Genomic DNA, 18,601 nt, shown 5'->3' on the forward strand with positions numbered 1-18,601 from the left:
CCCTGTTTATTATTTCATTCTCTGTGTGCAAAGATCAAACTGATTAAATGAACAAATCCAAAGTCTTCAACCCACGCACACAAAAAAAATAAAATTAATAAAATTCACATATAACCGACACCACACACGCAAGCTCAACCTCAGTTTTTCATCTATTCTACTTAAATAAAATATGTCAACTGAAGGGTTAAATAACAAATCACTTATTACAATCCCAAACTGAAATGAAATCTCCCATCAAAAGAAAGAACAAAAAATATATATAGCAGGCCTATATCATCCAGTTCATGCATCTTCTATTGAAATCCCTTGAAACTGTCTATCCATCTTAGAAACCAAAAGAAGTACAGGAAAGGAAATACAAAACACACACACACAAAAAGGAAAAACAGGCTGATGTAGACCTATTTTTATAAACTAAGAGTTTAGAGTAAGGTTAATGTTGATTCAGTCAGGACATCTGTTTAATGTAATTTAGCAAGGTTGTGTGTCTATGAATACATATCTGACCTACAAATATATATATATATAGATAAATATATATCTATATATATATAGATCCAGGTATCACATTCACATAGAAATGCATAAAGAGTGTGGAAGGTTGCTATGTGTTGATCTGGACATTCATCATTAATTTGTACTTTCATCCTCAGGAATCTGCCATGTAACCTCATTCTGTGTATTTTCATCCAGTAGTGTTTGGAGTCTATGTGTCATGAGTCATTCTAGTTTAGTTATGTTTTTGTCTTGTATTTCGGTGTTCAGTTATTATTTCTTGATTTACCTTGTCACTTTGTCCCTTGTCATGAGTTTTCATCGTTTAGTTTTGTATTTAGTTTATTCTGTGTTCTTGTCGGTGTTTAGTCTTGTTTAGTTAAGTATTTCACTTGTGTCTCTTTGGTTAGATCATTTCCTGTTTTACTTTGTCACCTTGTCTCTCGTGTTGGTCCACTTCCTGCCTTTGTGTGTTTTCCCGCCTGTTTGATTCTGTGCCCTGCCCTGATTGTTTTCACCTGCCCCTTGATTGTCTCACCTGTGTCTGATTAGCCTCACCTCCTAAGTTTATTTAGTCTTTGTGCTCCCCTGTCTTGTGGCCTGTTCATTGTCATCCATCATACGTGAGTCTATGTCTTCCATCGTGTGTTAGTCTATGTCCATGACCTTACTCTGGATTGTCTTCGTGCCGTGATTTCCTCGTGTCTCTTGGATTACCTGTTCCTGGTTTTGTTTGAGTTTATTGCTGTGCCTTTTGATTTTCCTTTTTGCCTTCTGTTGGAGTTTAGATTTGGTTTTTGCATTTTTGCCTTTTGTTTATTAAATCCATTATCTAAGTCTGCATCTGGGTCCTCAACCTTTTTGTTTAAATCAAAACCCTGACACTATGTGCAGCTGAGAATCCAGAGGTATTGCATGTGGGGAGGTTATATGGATAAGAATAACTACTTTGGGGTAGAAATAAATAGTTTAATCAGTAGAGCAAGTCTCGGATATGAGGAGTGCTCAAACTTGCACCGTTGCCCGGACGCAACAGATTTGTTAGGAAGGTTAGGATAAGGTTTTGGGCGATATACCTCCTAATATCTCAGCTGCTACACTTCACTCCTTTTGAACAGGTTTCAATCCATCTTTCATCAAGTACTAAGCCTCTGTACACCGCGAAACGAACTCAATCCTAAAGTGTAGCAACCTTCAGATTATGAGACTGAATTAAAATAATTGGGTAACTAATTATATGTTTTCCCTGTTTTGTCAAAATAGGGTGGTGCCCCGTTAAATACCTATGATAGGTTAAGTCTTTTAATTAACTTTAAAGTTAACTTCTCGTCAATATAGAGTGCAGGCATTCTATGACGAGTCTAATTATTATAATTATTAAATAATTAATCGACCGATTTACGCTACAGTTCAAAACCATTTATTTACTCCAGTGTTTAAATAAAGGTGAAGATGTAGTTTCTTAAATATAATTGGAAAAAAGAATAACCCAGCTCTGTGGATACCGCACACCATCCTGTGAAGTTGCATGAAAAATACAAATAGATGGATTGAAATTAATTTGAACCCCCAGTACCTCTGATAACTTATGCTCTATTTCAAAGCAAACTTCAAACCTTTTTCTTTTTTACATTGAGCTTAAAACCCTGCAAGGAAATTTGACCCATTATTACCAGCAGATTTCATGTTTTTTTGGCCATAAAACTTTTTAAATTCTTTGTTTTTTCGCTCCCTTTTGTGCGGAAGAAGTGTTAAATGACGCGTCAAACGCCCCTTTCATGCGAACGCGCACAGAAAGTTGATAAACGGTAATCTCTCAGCTGGTGGAAGCCTGGATGTGCCGAACGTATTTCGGAGTACACCTCTCTGGTCACGCTGGTTTAAATCACAGATGGCAACGACTTTTACACGCCTACAATCATTTCAGGAAGTTATGTAAGATGTCACAGTGAATCTTTCACAACAAAGTGACTTCTTTAGTGAGGACGATCCAGACACAACCACTTTTTGGGGGAAATAACTACGCAGAAGGGTAAGTTTCTTGTTGTACGATTGTCTGTCCTGGCAGCATGGTCAAATGTAAGATCATATTTCATATTTTAAATTTAAATGTGTTATTGTTGCAGATGGATCAGCAACCTCGACCAACACTGTTTGACTTCCATGGAGTCCCCATGACCAAATACTTCACTGACAACTGGGAAAACATACAGAACTTCCAAGCAAGACCAGATGATATCCTGATCGCTACTTACCCTAAAGCAGGTGGGGCTCTGTGTGTAATTTTATCTTAATGAATGCCCTGGATTTATACATATATTTAAGTGAAGTCCACTGAACAGAATGCATTTATTTATTTATTCTCAGGCACCACGTGGGTTTCTTACATTCTGGATCTTCTTTATTTTGGGCTGACATGTCCGGAGCGTCAGGAGTCCATTCCTATTCAAGAGAGAGTGCCATTTCTGGAGATCATCATACCGTCTCTATTCACAGGTTGAATCATTAATTGATTAAAAGATAGAAGTCTAAAAAAGCCAAAGGCACACACATGTAATAATCATGCTCTTTTATCAGCATCTCGATAGGTGAATGGATTATTGTGGCAAAGTAGAACAGCACATTGAACATGGGTTCAAACAAAAAACCTTGTATGCAAAGAAAATGTCTTGGATCTTTAGGTTTCAGTCATGAGACACTGGACCATATCTGTTGAGTGTTTCACATTTCCCTTGATTCGTGCACTTTGCCTTCATTCTTTTTCTTATAATCATTGCATATTACAACACTGAGTGAGTTTTATTTTACAAACAATGTACAAAGTCCTGAAACAGGACTCTGTACCCATTTATAGATCAGTTCTGCTGGCATACATGCACTCAGCCATGCAAGTGATATGATGAATTGGCTGCTGCATGTATAAGTAGGCAACTGTTCATTAACAGGTGTTTTTATAGCAACTTCACTACTTTGAATACAAAGCCGCACCGTCAGACCACATGAATGTGCACTGCCTCACTTATGGTGCAGGAAAAGTCAACGAGAGAGTGTTTTGAGAGAGGAGTGGTGCATGTTGTTAATCCTTACTGTATTCAACCACCGATTTTTGTATTAATACAGGTCTAATATTCACTCTCTTTTAGCTCTGTTTTCCATCTCTTAGTTCCTGAGGAAATATTGCTCCTCAGCATATAATTGTACCTCTTAGTTAACCAGTTAGTTGCTACTTGGAGTGCAGGCAGGATAAAGAAGGATGACTGTGGGAACACGCAGGTGGAATGGCACAAAAGGAAGTAAACAAAGTAAATGGCGCGTTACATCATGAGACTGATCAGTTAACTGGCGACAGGTGAGCAGGTGGAGTGGATAATGTGAGGTGATTTCATGGCTGATAAGAGGCTCGTTCGAGATGAGCTCGGCCTGCGTGGAATCGATCGCCGCCTTGCCAAGCACAGTGCATGACGGATGTTGTCGCAGTTTTCAGGGCCAGGCGCCGCAGTTGCTCTCCACCGACTGCACAACACCATGCATGATGGGAAATGACTTGCTCTGATTTGAGCGAAGCGCCTACTGGCTGAAAAAAGCTCACACCACTCACAAGGGAGTGATGACACTTCTGTCTTATTCATCATTATTCCCCGATGAACATCATGAAATGCGAGACAGACACGGTTTTATCAAAATACTGGCATTCACAATGTAATGCTTTACTCATTGCTCATGAACGCTGTGTTAGTAAACATATCTGCAATGGTGTTTATACCAAAATAACTATCAAAACCCCTGAATTAAATATAATGAGAACTTGAATGAAGACTTTATTCACATCACTTTACAGTGAGGTGTTAGCATTACAAATGCTTGACGAGGCGAGCAGCAAACATGTCAACAAAGAAGTTTCTTTTTGACTCCTCCCCCGACTACAATCGGCTACTCTCGCCTGTTGCCGAGGCGAGCCGGCAGTCATCTCGACCGAGCCTTATAACTGGGAACAGGTGTGTTGATGGTGACAGGAAGGAAAGAGGAGGGCATCTGGTGGAGAGGTTAGGAATGGCAAGAGACTTTGGGAAGTGTGAATGTGACTGTTGATGAGGGAGAGAGACAGTAACGGCTAACTTTGGTGCTAAGCAGGTAGTGCAGAACTTTTTGGAGCTGTTTTACTGATCATAGCTGTTTTCTGCAGTCAAAATCAACATAATGACAGAAGTGAAACTGTCGTGTTGTTCTCTGGTGACTATGCTATTAACCTATGAGTAATCTCCAGGTAAAGACCAGGCAGACCAGCTTCCCACCACTCCTCGCCTCATTAAAACTCATCTTCCGGTCCAGTTCGTACCCAAGTCCTTCTGGGAACAGAACTGCCGGGTAAAATCCATTCATATGCATTATTTAAATATGTGAATAATAAACCCCACCTAATTATGATGCAGATAGATAAGTCAGTGTTTTCTCTTTCTGTAGATTGTCTACATGGCTCGTAATGCAAAGGACATCGCAGTGTCCTATTTCCACTTTGGCCGCATGAACACTATCCAGCCAGATCCCGGGGACTGGAGCACCTTTCTTCAGAATTACATGGAAGGAAAGGGTGAGTTCAGTGTATGTTTAGTGTAAAGGAGGCACACTGTCCTCTCATAACCTAAAAGTCCTCTCATACGTATGTTTTGTCCTCAGTGGTGTTTGGATCGTGGTTTGACCATGTGAACAGCTGGTGGGAGAAGAAACAGACTCACTCCAAACTTTTCTACATGTTCTACGAAGATATGATCGAGGTGAGTTGTTTCCAACATAGCTGGTGATCTTGAAAATTGTCTTCAGTGTGCTAAGTTATCAATCGTTTCTCAATAAAACTGATTTGTAGTAATATCTTATACTCTGTGTTTTATCAATGTTTAGAAGAAGAATGAGGATGTTTACCTCTTACTTTTCTTTTCTGTACAGTGGATGGGTAATGGTTAATCGATAATTGATTAGTGGTCGATAAGAATTTGGATGATCATGTTGAATTTTATCGATCTGACGTTGGTATCAAAATCCAAACAGTTGTCCTTTCACACATGTCCCTCACAGTGGAAGACTTTCCCTGTTGGACGAGGGAGGGGGGGCAAGTCAATTTGGCGACTAATTGTACCATGTTTCTTTTTTGATCTGTCAAAAAGATAGTTATTGACGAAGTTGTATCTGTAGTCATCAACACTTGCAGAGACCGGAAAAGCAGCCGTTTAGCTCAGCCTACCCTCTCTGGCAGACCAACCACTGCTGGCTGATGGAAAGCGCGTCACTAACTGGGCGCCACTTGGTCACCACCGACACCCAGTCCATAATACTGCAAATGCAAAGGCTTTCATCAGTGGGCCATCGGCTCAATCACCATTGTGTTACCTCATTCGGTGATAGATAGACATTTATTTAAATTAAAAATCTTCGAGGTTGTCACTTTAACGACGAGCCTCCTTTACGTGCGGCTCACCCGACATCGCGGATGAAAAACTCATAACGCTAGTTGTGTTTTTTGGGGCGACTTTGTAAAACGTGCAGCTCACGAAGAAGGTCAGCAGATCAGACACACAGAGGGAGAGAGAAACAGAAAGAGCTGCTGTGTGCAGTTACAGCAGGTGGAGGTGAGCGAGGGAAAATACCCGAAGAAAAGCAAGGTGAGCAGATTTAAGTAGTTTTGTGAACAAACACTAACATATGTTGGAGAGGAATGAAGCACAGTTATAATGATATATAATATATATATAATGATTATGATATACGGTTCTGTAAATAGGGTGACATATTGTTTGCTGCAATTTTTTTATTCTCTTTGTGTTTAAAAAGTTGAGGCTGTGAAAACATGAAAATAAATATTTGATTAAAAAATAAAACACAAAGTTAACGATTAATCGGGTAATTGATTGTTAACGTTATCGGTGGTCGAGTTAGGGAATTTCTTCAAACGCCCATTCCTAGTAACTATGCAGTAAGTAAGACAATGGTTAACTTAGCTTAGCTGAAGATGGTTAGCTTAGCTTAGCATAAAGACAGGAAACAGAGGGAAATAGAAAGCCATGGTGCTCCGTCCTGGAGTTCACAGCAGCTGGGAATCCACAGTGCAGTCGCTGCACTCAGCCAACAAATAGTCTTGCATATACTCGCTTGTAAAGTCGTAACAGGACTCAAGTATTGATTATAGGATGGAGGATTCAAATGCAGACAAAATAGTAAAGGCCAAAGGAATAGGAATCGGGCAAGAAAATGGTACAGGCAGGTTCATTTTAGAGTTAAGCTAGGCCTAAATGCACATCGCAGCAATTTAGCAAATTACTAGGTGTGTTTGGAAAAATGTGGGATAAGGTGTGTTTGCAGCAGAAAAGCAGGTGAAAGAAAAATGGGGAAGTATGAGGACATCTGCTGGAGTGGCTGTAAACTGAAGGATGCAAAGTTCCATGAATGACAGGGGCCAAAGGGAAGTTAGCATGTCAGGCAGGCTGAAGAAAAGGCTGAAACTTCAGCAGCCGTTGTGCAAGTGACATTGTCCAAACATTTTTATAGATCAAACAGAAAATATATCATGTCATTTGTGAAGTTTTGTGGTGCTGTATGAATAGTATGTCTACATTTGGACTTGTTCCAGTCTTTATGCTAAGCTTAGCTAAATGTCTCCCGACTCATTTTTATAAAACAAGTGATGAAAGTGTTATTGTACCATTTGACACAGACCATTACAACGTTACATAGAAATGTGACATAAATCAGTGTAGTATATAGATGTATAAATAAGAATAAGCAGCCTTTTTAAGACTTGATGTTGATCGGAAAGATATTGACTAATGTATGTTTGACTAGGCTGACGCAGAGAGTGTTTTATTTTCCTCAGGACTCTGGACGAGAGATAGACCGACTCTGCTCCTTCCTTGGTTTGTCTCCTCCAGCTGAGGAGATGCAAAGAGTCGTAACTGGAGTGAAGTTTGACAAAATGAAAGAAAACAAAATGGCCAACTATACCACCGTCCCATTAATGAATCATAAGGTGTCTCCTTTCATGAGGAAAGGTACGGTTGTTAAGATGTTTTCTGCTCAAACATTTTATCATTGGTTTTGTTGAATAACCTAAATGATCCTGTCTGCTTCTCAAGGAAAAGTTGGGGACTGGAAGAACCACTTCACTGTGGCCCAGGATGAAGTGTTCAATGAGATCTACAAGCAGAAAATGAAGAACCCTGCACTGCAGTTTCGTACTCAAGTGTAGAGACCTGGCCAGGCCTTGCTGTGCACAAGGAAGAGTCCTAAACTTTGATTCGTTTGATTACTGTGTTGATGTCTTTGATCGTCATTGAATCATCAAACATGGCTAAAAGCAAGCAAACAATAAGGCATTTTAGCGATGTTCAATCTCATTTAACTGTTTGGAAATCTGCATTCTGCTACTGATACATGGAAGTTGTTTAGATAGATATATACTAACTGTACGTACAATTATGTTATACATACATCTGCAGCCAGTAACGATCTCTTGGAAACAATGTCAAGGTTTGTTTCAACATTTTAAAAATGATTGGTGACTTTTATGTTCACTAATGAAGAGATTATCCTGAAATAACCACAAGTCTGGATTTCATTTTGACATGACAACCAAAGCAACACTGAGGCAATGGTCTGTTTTAGTTTATTTGAGAAGTGCAAATTAACGAATCAACATCGTTAAAACAAAGCTAGAATTAGCCAAAAAGGCTATTTGGCATATGAAACCCCCAGCTGGGGCTTTAAAGCCGAGCTGAAACGGCATTTCGAGAGTATCTAGCTTCCGTATCGTGACGTATTTCCGAGTGAAACAGGACGTGCCTGCGGGACATATCATTAGAGGGATTTGATTTGATCGCTGAGAAGTGGGCGTAGACAGACGTTCTCCACAGCGCAGTAGCTAGCTAACTGACCGAGCGTTCTTGGTGCTCTGCGACTAAATGTTGCAGATTGATTGGTTGAAATTGGTTGGTTCTAGCTCACGTAAGCACACGGGATATATTTTTGGATTTGGATATAAGAATACAAAGAAATGGATTTTCTGTCTTTTTTTTTGGCCTATATTGTCAAATAGATGCACAATATAACCGAGGATGTGATCTAAAAGGATTAAAATGACATTTTTCATAACTGCAAATCATAGAATATAGAAACCTCTTGGCAGCGTCTTTCATCGAGTCATTACAAATTACTTGAAAGTTAACAAGATTTAAGTTGACCCTTGACCCTTTTTTGATTGTTTTGGGGTTTTTGTGGAAGAAAAATAAATTGGATGAGAAACAAAAGTCTGGAGTTACTGAAAAATGAATGATGTTGGTACCTCCTGTTTGGGTCGTCAAACATCTGTCTCGGGTTGTAGGGAAGAAGCACTAATAGAGTAAACCAATGGCAAAGCCAATAAGAACAATTTTCACGATTCTCAAAGGGAAGGTATTTATATAACCTTTGGTGGTCTCACTAATAACACTAGCTCCTAGCTAATCATGTTCGTGTCACCGACAGTTTAAAGCTCCTGTGAGGAGTTTTTTGCTGGTCATGAAACAGACTGAAATTAATTCTGATGACTCTATATGACCTACAAAAGCAAACCAGATCATCAGCGACAAGATTGAGTATTTCTTTATGGTTATTTTTAATGCCTCAAACTGCCGGCCGGGGGGTAGGTGTCAGACGAACCGGTTAACTGCACACTGCCTTTGTTTACATTTTCCAGGGCAGAAATGTAAAGTGAGTATATGACTATTAAAGAAAGCAGAATGAGATTTTTTGTTAAAAAAACCACCACTCAGACATGTACAGTATCAACAAAGAGATAAAAGGTACCACTGTATCCACAGGGGGCGCTAAAATCAACACAAACCAAAAGTTTCTCACAGGAGCTTTAATAGAACACTTGTGTCATTTATGTTACCTAAAGTTTTCTGTTCTTTGCTTTTCTAATTGTCAACTAATCCTATAAAAGACCAATACCAACAATGTATCCCACAATACTTTTGAGTCTATTGGCCAACATTGTATTTTTTTTTAACTGAGGGGGCAACTTCCTGCTCACCAGCTAATAGTTAATAGTAAGAATAAGATGTCATAAAGGTTAGGAAAAGCCAAAGAGCAGCAGTCAGAACGTGGTAAACCAAGGGAAAGAAATTACATTGCAAATAGAACTAGAGAGGAGGAAATATAAAACTAAGAATACTTAATTGTAATCGTATATTAACATGCAACTCTGAAAGTTGCCAATAGGGCACCGATCTCCATGTGTCCTAACGAGGGGGGTCAAATCAAGTGAAAAAGAGACATCAATTTTATTCATTTTTAATACTTTTTATTGTCTGGTTATTTTATTTTGTAAATGTTTCGTACTCAAAACAATGTGACGTATCTCTTACATTTCAAATTATGGGTATGTATGAGACTTTATTCGACATTATCAGTGTTAATGGACTAGTATTATAGCTTCTTTTAAATTACGCACCTAATAATTGGTTAATTAATTTGCTTTACAAATATACAGTATGTTGTTATTACAGAAATATTCCCCCTCAGACATGACTGGTCTTTGATTTCTGTTGTGCTTCATAATATGCAGACAATCACAATCTCCATATAGATTAAAATAGAAAGAACACACTTTAACTCTGCAATCACATTATAGGCAACTACATATAACTTGGTTCTTCACTGAATTACCACATATCTAGTCAGTCATGGACCACTCTCTCACAGCCACAGCCTGCACAGTCCCGTTCAAACGTCAGTGCAGAACTGGAGTGTTGTGTCCTTCATCTTGTTCTTGTAGTGTTCATCGAACTCTTGGTTCTGGGCCACAGTGAAATGGTTCTTCCAGTCACCAATCTTCCCTGCAGAACCACAGAGAATCTGTCAGGGATATTAACCAAAGATCTGGTTTTGCGTATATGAGTCACTGTACCTTTTCTCATGAAGGGTGAAATTTTGAAATCCATTCCATTGAATAATGAATGATTGACCATTTTGTTTGTTTTCATTTCAGTGAAGTGGACTCTGCTGAGTATGTTTTTCTTCTCCTCAGCTGAAGGAGACAAACCAAGAAATGTGCAGAGTTTGTCTATTTCCTGTCCGGTATCCTGGAATGTGGTCAAATATGAAACGTCACACTATTACTACTTACAGCAGATTACTAGCACACACACACACACACACACACACACAATGCAGACAAATACCTTAGTCAGATCTTCGTAGAACATGTAGTGAAGTTTTGAATAAGTCTGCTTCTTCTCCCACCAGCTGCTCACATGGTCGTACCAGGATCCAAACACCACTGAGACCAAAGAATAATACATGAAGGCACCTCCGTGGTGTTCATTAGAAATCTGTGCACCTCTGCAACACTGCAAACATCATACTCACTCTTTCCCTCCATGAACCTGTGGAGGTAGCTGCTCCAGTCTCCAGGCTCTGGATGCATTGCGGTCATGCGTTCAAAGTGGAAATAAGACGACACGCTGTCTTTGGCGTTACGGCTCACATAAATGATCTATACAAAAAAAACCCATACAAACAATGCTTAGATTATTTCAGCAAGATTAGCCCTAATGGTGTAATATTGTTAACCATACCCTGCAGTTTTGATCCCAAAAGGACTTTGGCAGATACTTGACTGGAAGATGAGTCTTAATCAGTCGAGGAGAAGTGAGGACGTTGTTCAACATGTCTGTTCCTATATAAATAGTTGGAGACTTGGATCCTGTACATTATGGAAAGAGTGTACATGTCAGTGAATGCTACAGTGCTCTGTCTGAATAAGACAAAATCCTAAAATAGGGCGTATAAAACCAACAGATAAACTGTAGTTGATGTATTCAAGAAACTCCTGACCATAGTAAGTTAAGGCAAAACAAAACAACCTTTTGGCATGTTTGTGGAAGATAAAATATGATTTTAAATTCAACCTGGTTGAAAATCAGGGAATGTGATCTCCAGGTCAGGCACTCTAAAGTAGAGTGGGATGGATGTCTGACGATCTGGAGACATCTGACCAAAAAAAAGCAGGTCAAGAATATGGGAGAGCCAGGTGTTTCCTAAAAGGGAGATGGTGGACAAGTCTTCACTCACATGCACCAATTTAAGATTTGTGTAACAAAGCGCATCGTGTTTTTTAACTCACCGGCTTTGGGGTAAGATGCAATAACTACATCATCTGGCCTGGCCTGGAAGTTTTGAACGTTCTCCCAGTTGTCTGTGAAATAGTGGGTCAGTGAGATTCCATGGAAATCAAACAGTTCTGGTCGAGGTAAATCCATCTTTTTAAAAAAAGAGAACACAATTCAAACATTCCGAAGATGGGATCAGAGAGTGAGGGTAATCAAACAGCAGAGATTCACGTAGCAGCAGTTTTCCCTTTCAGTGTCAGACAGCGGCGTTAGGTTGTTTCAAAAAGTAGCTTCGGTAAATCAACCAGAGATATGCTCTTTTGATCAAACTTTAACCATCTCCTTAGCTCAGATCAAACAGGTCGAGGAAGTGAGCCCACCTACAAAAAAGACAACAAACCCCCCCACCCCATAAAAATCACATGATCAAAGTGTTGTGGTAACAAATTGGCAGAAATAAAGATTGTTCATGTTAAGGGACAAAGCTGGCTCAATAGAAAAAAACATGAAAATAAATCAGCTTTGACAGTAAATGCAAACCATCGTTAACTCTGAGATCGTCACTTTAGTTTTTTGGAAACAAACCATGCACAAGTGAGCGGAGAAACATATACATGTTAACTCCAATTATACAGCTTTCTCAGAATGAACACGGATATGCACATAAAAACAAAAAAGAAGATTAATTTATTCTAGTCACTTTTTCATATAGGGTCTTCACTTTCATTTCAACATTCATTTTCTACTTTCGTAATATGGTGTTGAATTCAAATAGTCGGATTTGTAAGTAGTGTAAACGTCTATTTGTAAATGTAAAACATTTTAATGCATCACCCAGATATATTCAATAAGTTATTGTAATATCAGCAGCTTGCAAGTAAAAGTAATTTTAACCGAAGGAGACAAACAAATTTGATCTAATGGCTACATTGATGTTAAACGAGTCTTTGACCCGTAGCAAAGTGAAACATCATTTTATAAAGAAAGAGGTCCAAAAACATTTAGAAAAACTGATATTGTGGAGACATACCTTGCCGAGATAAGTGAGACCTCAATATGTCCTCTGATTGTTGTTTTTCAGTTTTTATCTTTTCCAGCTATTTTGTTTATCAGATGATTAACAGCAGATCTGTATCCTTCCCCCTCCCATTTCATTCCAAATATTAAACTTCATTGTTATTGCTTAGAGAACACAGGGTACTGACAATGAAATTCAGATTGGCACTTTGGTAAATGGTTTATCCCTGTGATTTACTTTGTACCTCAGCAATACCAGAGGGTTACAAAGTGTGGGCGTTGTGTCTGTACTCAACCAAGGTGGGTAAGGCAATGAAGAGACGTGTGACTACCTGATGGTCCCAGTTATTTTACATTTTGAGTTCTCTTGTGAACACAACACAATGGAGTTGTTTTCCATCTTTACAACTAATTGATTTCTTTTCTGATTTCCTCAAAACCCTGCCCTCGCACTCAAATGGCTCTTGTAGTGAAGGAAATTATCAACAGCGCCCACCAGCAGAGATCAGTAATGATTAGCGTTCCTAACTGTCTAAAAGTGTGAGGCTGGGAATTGCACTAGAAAAGGTGACTGTAAGCGGCAGCTGTTAAAGCGGTGTTTCATGCCTCACTTGTCGGCCCCCAGATTGGATAGTGAACTGTACGAACAGAAGATCAGACGACAGAACAGACGAGTGCATTTAAACGTAGCTGTTGTAAACTCAGCTGAAGATAAGGCCAATTTGGTGAATTACAAGATACAATTTGAAAATTCTGCACAACCACCTGTCCATACTCCCAGGCGGGTTTAAGCACCGCTACATGAAAAGCTGAAGCAAGAACTCATCGTATGATTAGGAAGCATGAGTCATGAAAATGAAGAAGCCAACACCATAGATCGGAAAGACCTGGAAGCAAACTTAAAGACAAAAAATTACCAGATAACATCTAGAGATGAAATAATTGAAATGGCCCGTGCAAGCTGAATGCATCCTTCGGGCCTTTGGCAGCGCAAACTGCATGTCTTATGCAGGTGTGAAGCCAGACAAGATAAAGGAAGATGAAAGAAGAAAAATACTGGAGATGCCAAGAATGTTAGATAAAAAGGGTGTGATAAAAGTGCTTTGACTATTTTTACTGGCTTCATCTTGGACAAAAAGAGTGCACAGCTACTGCACGACAGATGTGAGTTCTAACATTCTTTGACCTGTCCAAAAGACACAATGATGAAGCTACAACATTATGATTGTAACCTGATCTATACACAGAGTAAGCACCCTGGGCTTGCTGGTGCTCTGCCAGGGAGGCAACAAAGACTAAAGCACAAAGTGGCAGTTCGACAGACTGAGGTGAACGAACACTTGAACTTGGATAGCACGGAAAGACGGCAACATGTGCAGGAATGGGAATGCAGCCCAACCTGCATCTTCCGTGAGGAAGAACCCAATCGAGATACAGATCAATGGATGAATTCTCCACCAGGACAGACCAAACGATGATGACATTGGCTAATGGATTATCCACGAGCAGACCTGCTGCAAGGTCTGCAAAAATGACTGTGGCCTGAAAATCCATCAAGCCCGGATGAAATGCTTAGGGTAGGGGAGTGTAGTGTAGCACACACGATTCACGCCTATAAGACGCAGGAGGAGCCCAGCCCGGAGACACCCCACAGAGCCCAGAACCTCCAACTGCTTAGTTTTCCAGCTCCTAGCAAATTAGTTCAGCAGCATTGGATCAAGTGGCCTCCAGTAAAGCAGCACAGGCTGACTCCAGCTTCCCAACAGCACCCTTGACGAGGAGTTCAGAGAATCCTTCACAAGAGAGGCACCGCTCTATCAGGACTCTAGGGTGGCATCAGCAGGCATCATGGTGCAGATAAGCAGGAGGCAAGTGGAGAGCCCAAGCAGGTCTGGAGACTCAAGGCTTCAGTGGACACAGTAGCAATTGGGCAGGCAGGGTTGGGAGCTCTCCTGCAGCCTTAACACAACAAAGCCCGTGAAAGGACATACGCCATCAAGTCCTGGAGGAGGTGCGGGCAGGTGTTGAGGAGAAGCGGACCAGCAGGATGGTGGGCATGCGGCAGCAAGGAGCATTGATACGGTGGGAGGGAGCGCTGGAGAGGAAGATAACCTTTTCTGAACACACACAGCGTATCAAGTTTATGGTCCAAGCTGTGTATGACTTCCTACCTAGCCGAGAGTGAGTCTCCAGCATGTCCTCTCTGCTCCGGGGAAGGTTCAATGGAGCACAACCTGAGTAGCTGCCCAACAGTCCTGGTAATTTAACCAGCTGCTGAAACAGTTTAATTATTGTGTTTTACCCATCTTAAATCTTGTTTCATTGTATTTTACTTAATGTTGCAGTCAAGACCACCGAAACCATGGCCAAGTCATGACCAAGACCGCATTATATCGTGACCAAGGCGACTTTTAGGGAATGGGACTGAGCCAAGACCAAGACAATGGCAGGGTAAGACCCAGTCAAGACCAAGACCAGACCAGTGCCAGTCCAAAAATCGATGACACATTTAAAAAAAAAACATACGGAACAGGCAAACTATGTCTTCCTTAAATTAACATGAAAAATCCTTAAATCAGAATCATTAGAAATGGCCACATAAAACAAAATAAGATCCCTCTTCATTCACCTCTTTCAATACCCTAGATCATTTCCATTATCTATACCGCTTATCCAGTTGAGGGTTGTGGGGGGCTGGAGCAGATCCCAGCTGACGTTGTGAGAGAGGCGGGGTACAACCTGGACAGACAATCACTGGGCTGATACGCAGACAGACAACCATGCAACCACATTCAGCCCTATGGGCAATTCAAGCATGTCGGACTCAAGTAGTTGTGTGTCATTGTGTAAATGCTGATCCTGCAAATCCTGCTGTGGATGCTTTGATATTGAATGTCTCACAGAGAAAAAAATACAAACAATATGAATCAGCTTATTTTGTTTTATTTCACACAATTGAGAGTATCAGTATAAATGGTGCTCATACAGCTGCTCTTACACACACAGCCAGACTAAGAGATACTTGAATACAATGATTATCATGATACTATTAGCAAGAAGACTCTATGCTTTATATTAGCGACAACTATAACTTCTGTTTTTAATCACATAAATGCCACATGTCCATCACGTCATGGACAAATCTCCGCACAGAGACAGTCTGTCAGTCCTGTTCAAATTTCAGTGCGGAACTGGAGTGTGGGGTCCTTCATCATTTTCCTGTAGTGTTCGTCAAACTCTTCATTCTGGGCCACAGTGAAGTGGTCCTTCCAGCCACCAACCTTTCCTGCAGAACCACAGAGAATTCTGGTTAAGACAGCAGACCTGATTTTGTGTCATGTCACTCACATTAGGTCATTTATTTGTCTGGTTACCTTTTCGTATGAAAGGAGAAATATTTAAATCCATAACTGGGAACGTGGAGTAGTTGGCCATGCTGTTCTTTTTCATGTTATCAAACTGAACTCCACCCATTACTCTTTGCTTTTCCTCGACTGAAGGAGACAAACCGAGAAAGCCGCAGAGTTTGTCTATTTCCCGTCCGGTGTCCTGGAAGCAAGATGATCAGATATAAACATTATAAGATATGAGCTTTAAAAGGAGCCTGAAAAGGGAGAAACCACAAAAGTAATTACCTCAATCAGATCTTCGTAGAACATGTAGTGAAGTTTTGAATAAGTCTGCTTCTTCTTCCACCAGCCGCTCACATGTTCGTACCAGGATCCATACAACACTACAACAAGAAAAATACATAAAGGCTCTTTGGAAGTATTCAGTAGAAATCTGTGCATCTCCTTTAAAAACAACTCTATTAGGACTGTATTTCATACTCTTTCCCTGCATGAATCTGTGGATGTAGTTGCTCCAGTCTCCAGGTTCAGGCTGAGCTAAGTTCATGTGGTCAAAGTGAAAAAAAGAGACCAAGTTGTCTTTGGCGTTGCGTGCCACATAGATTATCTAAAGAAGGAGAAAACAAATAATCAGAGGACTTCATGCCTCTGTCATTAGGCGCCTGCTCTACGGACTGAGCTAAACCAGTCCTGCCAGAGTGGCTTTTACCTTTCTTCAGCAGATACTTCAAAAATCTAGCTTACCCTTGCTGATGATGCTTTTACTGACCTTGCAGTTTTGCTCCCAAAAGGACTGTGGCACAAACTGGACTGGGAAATGAGTTTTAATGAGTCGAGGAGAGGTGGGGAGGTTGTCGGCCTGGTCTTTTCCTACATGAAGAAGTAAAAATGGAGAAAGTACTGCATGTTGTTGGGAACATGACACTGATAAAAGGGATATGACTCTTACAATACAATGATAAAGTTGATAGATAATACAAGTATTTTTGATTGTCTGTTCTACCTGTCGCCATAGACGGGATGTTGATCTCCAGGAAAGGCACTCTGTCATAGATTGGGATGGAAGTCTGACGCTCTGGGGATGTCTGACCAAAATACAGCAGGTCAAGGATGTAGGAGACCCATGTTGTTCCTGAAAGCAACACGGAGAGAGGAATTTAATATTACAACCCCCCTTCACAAATCCATACACATCTTATGATCTATAAAAGGTTTAAACTGATTAGTTTTGGTCGACCGACCTGCTTTAGGGTAAGTTGCAATAAGTATATCATCTGGCCTGGCCTGAAACTTTTGAACGTTCTCCCAGTTGTCTGTGAAATAGTGGGTCATTGAGACTCCTTGGAAATCAAACAGTTCTGGTCGAGGTAAATCCATCTTTTTAAAAAGAAGATGGGATCAGAGATTGAGGGTAATCAAACAGCAGAGATTCATGCAGCAGCAGTTTTCCCTTTCAGTGTCAGACAGTGGCGTTAGGTTGTTTCAAAAAGTAACTTCTGTAAATCATTCAGAGATTTGCTCTTTTGATCAAACTTTAACCATCTACTTGGCTCACCTTTTGAAGCATTAAACTTCCCTTCAAAGCAAAATACACTTAAAGACAGATTATTTTAGAGGCATACCTCATCTGGATCAGCAGAAATTTCAGATCAGTCCTGATTCCTCTGCTGTATTTCGGACACTTTTGTCTCTTCTGTTTTAATTTTCCCTAAAAGCTATATTCCTTTCTCTCTCTTCTTGTTGCAGAACACTGTGTACATTGAACACTGTGTACATTCTTACTGTCGGCTCTATTATCTAAAATCCAGCTCCTCCCCGTCTGCTCTGTGTTACCCTCAGTTCCCCTTCCCCTCACCTCGGGGCGAGTTCACACTGATGTGCTTGGGCTCGTTCTGAAAATCTAAACAGGGAAAATGTTTTCCCATTTTCAAATAGTACTATAGAAGTCGGGGGGGGGGGGGGGGGGGGGGGAGAATCATTATGCAAGCACGTAACAGAGGAAACTGTAAACAAGTATGAATATGTTGCAACCTTAGAGACAGCACTTTATATAATCACTTTAATGCCAGTGCTGAGAGCATGAAAGAAAACAAGGAGCTGTAACTCTTGTAACTTGTAAGTTTACTAACTTTTTGATTTATTTTTTCTGCAGAAAACAGTTTACTTATGATGTTTGGAACCATAGAAATGATAAAACTTAATAAAGACATTTACTGTATTTGTTAAGGAATCCTGTTTGTGCAGCAAATTTGTGTTAGAAGTCCTGGCCAGTTCTGCTCCAGGACCCAGTGGAATAGCCTGTAAGTGCTGCCCAGAGTTCCTCTGAATCCTCTGGAAGACGGCTTGGAGTGACTTCTGGGAGCTCAACATCTGGCACGATTGGCACTTGCTCAAAAAGGGATCTGGGTGTACTATCTCAGTTATTCTCTTCGCCCTGGGGCAGCTGAGACTGAGCGCAGAGGCCTACTGTCCAAGTCTGGCATTTGGGCAGCCTCCCATCCATCCATCTATCCATCCATTATCTTCTCCTTATCCGGGGCCGGGTAGCGGTGGCAGCAGGCTCAGCAAGGTGACCCAGGCGTCCCTCTCTCCAGCAAC

At 40.5% G+C, this 18,601-nt stretch overlaps 3 protein-coding genes across 4 annotated transcripts; 1 reads left to right on the forward strand and 2 right to left on the reverse strand.

Annotated features, from left to right (window-relative positions):
• The first annotated feature begins 1,091 nt into the window (after positions 1–1,091).
• On the forward strand, positions 1,092–8,770 carry LOC138589347 (cytosolic sulfotransferase 2-like). Of its 2 annotated transcripts, none has more exons than XM_069659608.1 (8): positions 1,092–1,121; positions 2,625–2,763; positions 2,866–2,994; positions 4,763–4,863; positions 4,960–5,086; positions 5,173–5,270; positions 7,361–7,535; positions 7,620–8,770. In XM_069659608.1, the coding sequence occupies exons 2-8, from the start codon at positions 2,625–2,627 to the stop codon at positions 7,730–7,732; spliced, it is 882 nt and encodes a 293-aa protein (XP_069515709.1). In that variant the 5' UTR covers positions 1,092–1,121; the 3' UTR covers positions 7,733–8,770. The 2 variants fall into 2 exon arrangements, with proteins under 2 accessions (XP_069515709.1, XP_069515708.1); XM_069659607.1 differs by lacking the exon at positions 1,092–1,121 and adding an exon at positions 2,391–2,530.
• A 1,478-nt stretch (positions 8,771–10,248) lies between these two features.
• On the reverse strand, positions 10,249–11,813 carry LOC138589518 (cytosolic sulfotransferase 1-like). Its single transcript, XM_069659838.1, has 7 exons — positions 11,651–11,813; positions 11,436–11,564; positions 11,103–11,203; positions 10,894–11,020; positions 10,707–10,804; positions 10,433–10,607; positions 10,249–10,361 (listed from the first exon to the last, which is right to left on the reverse strand). The coding sequence occupies exons 1-7, from the start codon at positions 11,784–11,786 to the stop codon at positions 10,249–10,251; spliced, it is 879 nt and encodes a 292-aa protein (XP_069515939.1). The 5' UTR covers positions 11,787–11,813.
• Positions 11,814–15,826: 4,013 nt separating this feature from the next.
• LOC138589517 (cytosolic sulfotransferase 3-like) lies at positions 15,827–17,380 on the reverse strand. Its single transcript, XM_069659836.1, has 7 exons — positions 17,245–17,380; positions 17,007–17,135; positions 16,773–16,873; positions 16,484–16,610; positions 16,289–16,386; positions 16,028–16,202; positions 15,827–15,939 (listed from the first exon to the last, which is right to left on the reverse strand). Exons 1-7 carry the CDS (start codon positions 17,378–17,380, stop codon positions 15,827–15,829), a joined length of 879 nt encoding a protein of 292 aa, XP_069515937.1.
• Positions 17,381–18,601: the final 1,221 nt, after the last annotated feature.

Source organism: Semicossyphus pulcher, unplaced genomic scaffold (genome assembly GCF_022749685.1).
Source record: "Semicossyphus pulcher isolate SPU_LCO1_2020_fin unplaced genomic scaffold, fSemPul1.0.p SCAF_13, whole genome shotgun sequence".
NCBI classification, from domain to species: Eukaryota; Metazoa; Chordata; class Actinopteri; order Labriformes; family Labridae; genus Semicossyphus; species Semicossyphus pulcher.

Bases quoted from the DNA above. Each gene is read 5' to 3' on its own strand.
- LOC138589517 (XM_069659836.1), bottom strand. From the start codon at position 17,380: ATGGATTTACCTCGACCAGAACTGTTTGATTTCCAAGGAGTCTCAATG. The intron at 17,136-17,244 runs GTCGGTCGACCA...TGTTGCTTTCAG, and splicing joins TGCAACTTACCCTAAAGCAG to GAACAACATGGGTCTCCTAC. The intron at 15,940-16,027 runs GTAACCAGACAA...GTGGTTCTGCAG, and splicing joins TTCTCCTTTCATACGAAAAG to GAAAGGTTGGTGGCTGGAAG.
- LOC138589347 (XM_069659608.1), top strand. From the start codon at position 2,625: ATGGATCAGCAACCTCGACCAACACTGTTTGACTTCCATGGAGTCCCC. The intron at 2,764-2,865 runs GTGGGGCTCTGT...ATTTATTCTCAG, and splicing joins CGCTACTTACCCTAAAGCAG to GCACCACGTGGGTTTCTTAC. The intron at 2,995-4,762 runs GTTGAATCATTA...AGTAATCTCCAG, and splicing joins CATACCGTCTCTATTCACAG to GTAAAGACCAGGCAGACCAG.
- LOC138589518 (XM_069659838.1), bottom strand. From the start codon at position 11,786: ATGGATTTACCTCGACCAGAACTGTTTGATTTCCATGGAATCTCACTG. The intron at 11,021-11,102 runs GTATGGTTAACA...TTTTTTGTATAG, and splicing joins TTTGGGATCAAAACTGCAGG to ATCATTTATGTGAGCCGTAA. The intron at 10,608-10,706 runs GTATTTGTCTGC...ACCACATTCCAG, and splicing joins TCTACGAAGATCTGACTAAG to GATACCGGACAGGAAATAGA.